At 40.2% G+C, this 9553-nt stretch overlaps 2 protein-coding genes across 2 annotated transcripts; one reads left to right on the forward strand and one right to left on the reverse strand.

The window, feature by feature from the left end:
* Positions 1 to 528: 528 nt before the first annotated feature.
* On the reverse strand, positions 529 to 924 carry LOC138899178 (uncharacterized). Its single transcript, XM_070185309.1, has one exon. The coding sequence runs from the start codon at positions 922 to 924 to the stop codon at positions 529 to 531; it is 396 nt and encodes a 131-aa protein (XP_070041410.1).
* A 7189-nt stretch (positions 925 to 8113) lies between these two features.
* On the forward strand, positions 8114 to 8764 carry LOC138899179 (uncharacterized). The gene has a single exon (XM_070185310.1). It carries the CDS (start codon positions 8114 to 8116, stop codon positions 8762 to 8764), a length of 651 nt encoding a protein of 216 aa, XP_070041411.1.
* The last annotated feature ends 789 nt before the right edge of the window (positions 8765 to 9553 follow it).

Consider the following 9553-nt stretch of genomic DNA (forward strand, 5'->3'; position numbering starts at 1 on the left):
CCAGTTGGCACACGATCTAAAATGTGAAATGAAGTTGGCATAGTGGTTTCTTTGAACTGTTCTTTATAAAAGTTAACAGCTTCCACAACAATTTCTTCATCATCTTCTATCCACATACCTTGACTGTTTTGAATCCTTTTGAGATGCAGCCTCTTCCTTCGACCCTTGACTTGAGTATGAAAACATTTGGTATTCATGTCACCATCTTTGAACCAAGCCATACTTGATTTATGCTTCCAATATTTTTCCTCCAAGGTAAGAAATCTGATCAACTCTGCTTGTACTTTGTGCAATCTTTCTCTGTTCAGTTTGGTAGGATTAGCTTCAAATTGTGCTTCATGAACCAATACTACCTCCTCCAAGCTTGCAATCTTCTGAAAAATGTCGCCATAGGTTGCTCTACTCCACACTGACATTGCCTTTTTTTTTTAATTTCTTCAGCTTATAATTGAACATGACAAATGGGCTTGCACTAAAATCTGCCTTCCAGTTCTCTCTCACAATTTTCTTAAATGACTCATGCTCGACCTAGAAATTAAGAAATCTGAAAGGTTTCTTCACTGGAGAAACCTCTATATCACACTTTAGTTGCATAGGACTGTGGTCTGAGCCTATCTTTGACAAATGTGTAACTTCAATTCCTAGGAAGGTATGCTGAAATTCAACATTTGCTAGACATCTATCTAACCTCTTGAAAATACAGTTTTCTTCTGCCCTCCCATTCCACCAAGTGAAAATACTACCTTGGAAGCCAAGATCAAATAAGTTGCAAGTGTTGATGTAGTGTTGAAAGTCATCAGTTTCATTCAAAGACACTGGCAAACCACCATACTTTTTTTCTTCATCCCAAATAACATTAAAGTCTCCACCTACAAGCCATGGCATAGTCATGTCCCTTGCCATTGCATATATTGAGTCCCACATCTCTATTTTTTAGATGGCATCACATTTAGCATATACCAAAGTAAGAATCAATTCTACATGTGTTTCAGAATGAACGAGCCTTAGTGTCAGTTGCTGCACCATGTTATACATAATAGTAACATCAAATATCTCATCTATAAAAGTCCAAATCTTGTTTGATACATTTGCAATTACCTGTGCAAATCCAATTTTTTTTCTATACCTTTCCAGTTTTTTAGCCTGTTGCATTGGCTCCATTAATCCTATAAATTCATAATGATTCTGCCTATGCATTTTGATCAGCCTCTCAAAGGCTTGTTGTGTATTAACTGGCCGTATGTTCCAAATAAGAGCATCCATCACTGATTTTTTGATTTGGTCAGAGTCATCCTTGTTTGTACACCACTTGTGTGCACAGTGTTGTTATCTTTCTGCTGCCTTTTCCTTCCTTTTGCTGCTGATTTAGCCTTTTCCATATGCCTAGGTGATAGATCCCTTGCCTTGCTACATTTTGAAAATTCTAGGCGGTATACTCTTGATCCATATCCTTGCCTATTCTATTAATTTTCTCATCTACATCATTGGCATCCTTACCCCAATAGAGTCATAGAATTTATATTGTGAGGTTTAGGTACCACTGATTGATCCTCTCCTTTCTTCTACAGCTTCAGTTGTGTGGTTTCCAATGGAGCAGTACTAGGTACATCTGCAAGTTGTGCAGTAGGCAGTTGCTCATTCCCAGTATTTGTAAGTACCTTTAAGTTAGCAACAACACTTTTCTTAGATACTGCAATCTCCCTTGTTCCACCTGGATCTACAGCATCAGATCCTCTTCCTGCAAACTTCTCCATATCAATTCCATTACCATTTGTTGCAATCTGCTTGTCCTTGCCAGCTTCCTGAACATTTGACTCCTCATTAACATTGTTTGTATTAACATCGGTATTGTTGTTAGCTGTAACAATGGGATAACCATTTACACTTTGCTCTTCTCCCTCTTGATCATCGTCAGCTGGTTCATCATCAACTGGTGCTCCATCTGGAGCTTCACCTTCATCTGAAACCTCCACTATTTGGTTAGACCATAACCTTACTCCACTCCATTGAACTCTCTCATTCACCTTAGGAAACGTTGTTCCCCTAGTTCGATTGTCGGGAGTTTTGGCCAATTCCCTATCCACCATGGTGTCTTGTGATGGTATGTCCTGGCATGATGTGTTAATTCCCACTGCATTGTATTTGAAAGTTCTTTGGACCCAATGAGAAGTTGATTCCTTTGCTACAGCTGTCACCTTTTCTTTCTCACTTGGAGTAGTATCCTTACGACCATTAGTTGATCCAATCCCATATGAGTTAGGATTAAACACTGGAGTTGCTGGATTTAGATTTTCAACTGTTTTAGGAACATATTTTTGAGTCTTCTTCTGCATCACATTAGTATCCTCATTCCCAACTTCCTCAATTTCCAATATTGCAAATTTATTTCCCATTCGCACCTGTTGCTCTCCACCTTGATTAACTGAGATTATTTCTTTTTCATTAGTTCTATGAGTTTCCTTCTGATTAACAACATTCTTGCCACGGTTATCCCTAACTTCTTTCTATAGTTCCTTGCCATTACCAGACGCATTGCCAGGTGCTGCAGGATTTCTAATACCATTTTTCTTAAAATTATGATGTCCATTTTGTTGAGCATTTTCCTCTATCGCAACAATCTGATTCTTCTCATTATCTTCGTTGTTATCCATTTCCATGATTGCAAATTTATTAGTTGCTTGCACCTATTGAGTAATCTTCTCAACTGGCACGATTTCTTGCCCAATTTTAGTCACATTCCCAACAACTTTTCCGCTCGTGAGAATCATTAAAGGGGCATTATGTTTTTTTGTTTTCCCCTGGTCTTCCACTGCAGCTGTGACATTGTGAAATGTAGCAGAAGAAGCTCTCTTGTCATTGCTTCGACTTTCGACTAGGTCGGGGTTCAATCGCCAACATTCGATTTCATTGTGGCCTTGAAACTTACACTGCTTATAATATTTTGGCAACATGTTATAGTAAACCTTTGCCCACTCTATTCTTACCTCTCCAGTAACTTCATCATCGATGTCCAGACGTATCCTCCTAGGTAGCTCGGCCAATAAATCAACTAGAACTTTTATTCTAGCATAACGCGGCCTAGTTTTGTTTATCGTCACCGTGTCAAGACACAGGGGCCTCCCCACAGCTGTAGCTAAGGAAAACAGAGTTTTCTTTACATAAAACGTAGGCAGCAGTCACGAAAAATAAATCCACGTCATCGCCATCAGAGTTTCTTCACCCTCCTTAAATTTTGCATCGTAAATAAGAGTTTGCAACTGGTATTCGTACCCATCTTTGGATTTGATGTAGTATGTACTCTTCGATGTGAAATCGAAGAAGTCTTGCCATAGAGTTAATCTAATTAACACATGATGATCTCTAAGAAATTTGATCTTGTACTCCCATTTGATGCCACACTGTGTTGGTATGATTCGGCGAAGTTCATGAATCTCCGGAGATCCATATGAGAGTTTTTTGACGACGGCATATTGAAGACCCTCAATAACATTCATCCGTTTGACTTCCACCACTTTGAATCTAATAACTTGATGACCATTCAAGAAAGTAGATCGTCGCATCGAATTGGGCTGCACTGAATTTGCAGCAGTAGCCATCGCTGGATGATTTAACGTATTTGGTTTCAAAATCTTTGAGAAATCTAGGGAGGTTGGATTGGAGTTTTTTGTTGTATGTTATTGTGCGATGCTGGGGAAGGGCTGACCAGCCGACAAAGATGGCTGGCCACCGGCCATTGTGGCCATTTGAAGCTCAAAGCTTCAGTTTTCCGCGATGAACAGTAGCTCGCATGCACTGTTCACGGTACTGTTCACATCGAAAGTTTGGGTTTAGGATTTAGGGGTTTATCTTCATGATATTATTATTTTTAAAAATCCACTAGGCAATGTGCCTAGGCTAATTTTTATATATAAAAATAAAAAAGAAAAATATGTAGCATGTTGTCTTACAAGGAGTAAGACCATAAGATATGTAAAATACATGCTTCCTATTACCAAGTTTGGGCCTATGATACCCAAAACTGATATTACATTTTGACCTAGTAAGAATATAAAAGACATGTATAAAAACTAGCCTATTACAATTGTAGCCATATTCTTCATTTGCACAGTTTTGTTTGCCAATTTGGCCCATCTTCATGTTGATACCAGTACTCGTGTAATCCAAATCAACTCCATAAGAATGCACCACATGTGTAGATAAGCTACAATCATTTGATGTAGCACAATATAGAGTCCTGCAGACATTATAGAATGCTTCCATTGCTACCCAGAAAACGATGTTCATGTTGTCTTTGCCATTTGCTTCCAGATTTCTAACCTGATACTTGCATGAAAATGTGAGGCTCCTCTCAGAATATCTTCCATGTACATCCTAATTGTTTGTGATGGTACCCATGTCCATGCATTCCTATCCAAATCTCTCGTAGAAACCATTGAAAAACACTGCCTCGTCCATCTGGCATATTTGTTGTTCTTGTGTGTATCATCACTTGAAGATTGTATCTTGAAATTGCTTGCTAGGTTAGTTACCATGCTTGACCTAATAAAATAGTGTTCATGTAGAGTTACATGACAAAGTTCCCCAATGAGGTCGTAATAACCTAGATGTTTCTTTTGATTCCCCAGTTCTATGCTTTTGCCTACTGTTGCTTCCCTTCCATTGGAATAAGTACATAGTACTAATACCACCAAATGAAAGTTGTTCAAAGAATAGATCATGGAGACAGTAACATTTCCTGCAAAAAGAAAACTAGTTTCGTGAAAAAAAAGATCCACATACTCTCCTCCATAAGGATTTTAGTGTGATGATCCATTGTGCTCACAGATTTCAACCTACTCCTACTACTCCTTTCCTCCTCACCTCCTAGCTTCTTGCAACCTTTACTCTTATATATGGGCATTGAAACTTATCACTATTCACAATCCTTCTCCCTTTAACGTCTAGATCTCCAAAGCAGTGGCATTCAATTTCACATGTATCTAGAGCATAGTTAGCTATGTGATCTGCCAGTTGGTTACCCTCCCTGCGTGTATAAGAAATTTTCAAATGACATCGCTTCATCAACTCATTAATTTCCTCCACATACACTGCCATAGACCATAGTGAAGTCCACACTCCTTGTATTATATTTTTGACAACCATCGAATCAGTATGAAAATCAATAAGGATATAATCATGCTCTACACAATATCTCAATGCTTATAAAATCGCTCTCACCTCAGCTTATGTATTTGTACCTTGTGGTATTTTCTTGCCACATGCATACACAACATTTCCTTCTTCATTCCTTAATACGTAGTCAATCAAACTCCTGCCTGAATTGCCTCTCGATGCCCCATCAATATTGACTTTTATCCACCCATGTCCAAGGAACTCCCACACAACATTTTAGTGAACTTAAATGTAGGACTATATTGTTCCATCATATGTATCAAGTCTTGCCATTTATGTAGAACATTTTGGAGGCTTGGCTTTCTGAATTTTACCAGATATTGAAGAGTTGATGATACCTAGTAAATGACCCTATAACTGATACTGCATCTCCATATTTATAATAATTTATCCTCTTCCATAACTCCTAAATAATGATCGATGGTAAAGCTTGAAGTATTGGTTGCAATCTTGGGATAAACTGCACTGTCCAGCATTTCACCACAGCTTGGTGGAATGTCAATCCATCAATAGCTATTCCTACACATGATAGAAAATACTATTACACTTTCCTGGCATCATATGAGTTGAAAAACAAATGAGAGAGTGTTTCTTTTTAAAGTTGCACGCAGCACCAACATATTGAAGCCATTAAATAACCCAATCTTTTGAAAAAATCATCAAGAGGCAGTTTATTCTTCCAAACTTTTCATATAAAGAATGAAATCTTAAAGGGTAATCCCTTCACCTAAATCATCCTATATACATTACATGGTTTCTTCCTCCTCCTTATTTATTCCCAATCAGATTTAATATTGAACTCTCCCCTTGTTACAAACATCTAATATGGTTTGTCCAGTACCTCAAGATCCACTGGTGTCTTGATGTTCTGTTGAATATGGTCATCCAACTCCTCAGGTAGTAGCTCCCTTAACCTATTTGTATTCCACCTCCCATTCTGCATCACTTCACATACATTCAGGACAGATTCATCACAAAAACAATCCGGAGGAGTGCTGAAATATAGGGCACCCAATTCAGTCCAATTTTCGAACCAAAATAAAGAGGATCCCATCTTTGGCTGCCATATAATTTGGTGCTCAATGTAGTCCCTACACTCTAGTATATTCCTCCACACATGTGAACTATCTCTCCAAGGAACTACTATAAGATTCAACTTCTTACAATATTTTTGGCTCATGAAGGAGCTCCACAAAGATAATTTTGTTCTAAAGTTCCACCATAGCTTGCAAAATAAGGCTTTAGACACATCATGAATTGATCTAAATCCTATTCCCCCCACTTCATACGGCAATTATAAAGTTTCCTAAGAAGCCCAATGTCTACTCCTCCCATCTACTGAATTTCTCCATAAAACTCTCGCCATGAGCTTATGAAGTTTGTTGATCACAAGAGATATTGTGCATTGACTGCTGACAATGGATGTATGGGCATACTTTGCAATACATGAGAGATTAATTTGATCTTTTAAGTTTAGGTCAGATTAATAATGTCGAACTCCCAATCTGCCCATTAGAACGTGGATGCTGAGTCTGGCCACTATGGAGAAAACCACAACGTGGTACCCAGCAACGAGGTGCCCCGTGCTGACCCCAACGGAGTCCCAGTTGATGATTTGATTAATGCTAAATGAAACATGGCGATAGAAGCAAACTTACCTACTGACCCTAAAAACAGCATTCGCGGGGGAACCCGATCGATAGCCCAGAGTACACACGATGGCTAAGGTGACATGATTAACTTGCGCGTGATCTTCAAAATGTTACAGGCTCAACCGGAAATGATAGCCTAGTTGCAAAACCAAAGCTGAGCCCCCAGCAGAGTTGAGCCCGAATCATCTCAGGAAAAGGCCCGCAGAAAGGAACCGACCACAGAAAGGCCGGGTGAAGCATTTGTCCAAAAGAGAAAAGAAAATCGAAGCCAACGACAAAGAAGTGGAGACCTATAATTTCAGGGTCGACCAAATCCCGGGAGCACCACCAATACTGAAGGGCCTGGATTCCAAAACATTTGCCCAAAAGCCTTTCCCTTTAAGCGCAGCTCCGAAACTGATCTCAAAGAAGTTACGTATGCCAGAAATTCCAAAGTATAATGGGAAAACCAATCCCAAGGCACATGTGACTTGTTATACGTGTGTCATCAAGGTAAATGACTAGGAACATGATGAAATTGAATCTGTTCTGCTGAAAATTTCGGAGAGACCTTGTCGAAAGGAGCTATGATGTGGTATCACAACTTACCCCCTAATTCTATTGACTTTTTTCCTATGATTGCAAATGCCTTTGTAAAAGCATACACCGGGGCCATCAAGGTCTACACCAGGAAAGTAGACATTTTCAAGGTAAAAAAAAAGATAGCGAGATACTCAGGGAATTCTTGTCGAGGTTTCAAATGGAATGGATGGATCTGCCTCTGGTCGTATATGATTGGGTCATTCAGGCCTTCACCCAAGGACTCAATCCTCGAAGCTCATTGGCTTTACAGCATTTGAAACAAAATTTGATAGAATACCCGGCGGTAACTTGGGCCGACGTCCATAACCGGTATCAATCCAAAATCAGGGTCGAATGTGATCAGTCTGGGACCCCTTCCAGGTCCGTTTATCCCATCAGGACTAGTGACAGACCCTAAATGGTCCATTGATCATGAACCGAGATCGAATAGAGACCGTTATCAACCATACAATGGGGATCGAATGGGTAATGGGTCCAGACGCAACACTGTGAGAAGTGAAAGAAGAAGCAACCAAGGTCATAATAACCGAGGACTCATGAGCAAAAACGGTTTTGATAGACCCATCGGGTCAAAGAAAGCACCAAGGTTATCAGAGTACAACTACAACGTCAATTCTTCCTGCATTGTATCTACCATCAGACGCATCAAAGATACTACGTGGCCATGACCGTTACAATCTGATCATGCCCAAAGGGACCCCAACCTAATGTGTAAATATGATGGCACTCACGGCCACAGAACCGAAGATTGCAGACAACTGAAAGAAGACGTAGCCCGGCTATTCAATAACGAACACCTCCAAGGATTTATGAGTTATCGAGCCAAAAATCACTTCAGGAACAGAGAATCAAACGAGCAGATCGAGCAAGAGGAGCCTCATCTCGTCATCACCATGATCATTGGTGGGATTGACGTCCCCCATGGGCCAATGTTAAAGCGCACTAAAGTGTCCATTATAAGAGAAAAATGGACTCGAGATTATGTACCGGAGGGAACCGTATCTTTCAACGATGAGGATGCTAAAGGCATGGTGCAACCACACAATGATGCACTGATAATATTTGTAATTGTAAATAAATCTCGAGTTAAGCGTGTGTTAATTGATCCCGGTAGCTCGTCGAATATCATCAGATCGAGGGTCGTGGAACAACTGGGTCTACAAGACCAAATTGTGCCTGCAGTCCAAGTTTTAAACAGGTTAAACATGGCATGTGAGACCACTAAAGAGGAGCTAACCCTAGCGGTAAACACTATCAGAACCGTTCAAGAAGAAAAGTTCTATGTGATCGAAGGATATATGAGATATAATGCTCTGTGCGGGAGGCCTTGGATTCACAACACGAGGGCAGTACCCTAAACACTGCATCAAGCATTGAAACTCCCCACACTAAGAGGGATCAAAACAGTTTACGGAGAGCAACCGACTGCAAAAGAGATATTCGCAGTCGATGAGGTGGTCTCGATATCTACACTCTTGAGAACCCACATTCGGTCACCAAGGAAGAAAACAAATAGCAATCACCAACACCGGCTCCGACCTAACAAAAAAAACACGGGACGGGCGAGGAGGACAATTACAGATTCCCCAGGTCTTTCATATCCCCTGACAATTCTGATGCCCCCAAGTCAACGGTTGAGGAGCTGGAGCAAATCATATTGATCAAGCACCTGCCTGATCGGAAGGTATACCTAGGCACGGGTACTCCCAAGCTCAAGAAAAAAATCATTAAATTTCTTATAGCTAATGTGGATTATTTCGTTTGGTCCCATGTTGACATGACAGGGATTTCACCAAAAATAACTACTCATAAGTTAAGATTAGATCCGAAGATTCACCCGGTTAAATAGAAGAGGAGGCCCCAGTCCGAAGCCAAGCACGCATTCATCAAAGGCGGGGTATCCAAACTCCTTAAAATAGGTTCCTATTTGGGAAGTGAAGTACCTGGATTGGTTACGTAGTGGTAGTACCTAAAACGGGAAATAAATTAAGAATGTGTGTAGACTACAAACACTTGAACAAGGCATTCCCTAAGTACTTTTTGCCTTTGTCTAACATCGATCGCATGATCGATGCGATGGCTGGCCACGAGATACTCCGCTTTCTCGATTCCTATTCCAGGTACAACCAGATATAGATGGATTTAGG

This window comes from Nicotiana tomentosiformis, chromosome 9 (genome assembly GCF_000390325.3).
Source record: "Nicotiana tomentosiformis chromosome 9, ASM39032v3, whole genome shotgun sequence".
NCBI classification, from domain to species: domain Eukaryota; kingdom Viridiplantae; phylum Streptophyta; class Magnoliopsida; order Solanales; family Solanaceae; genus Nicotiana; species Nicotiana tomentosiformis.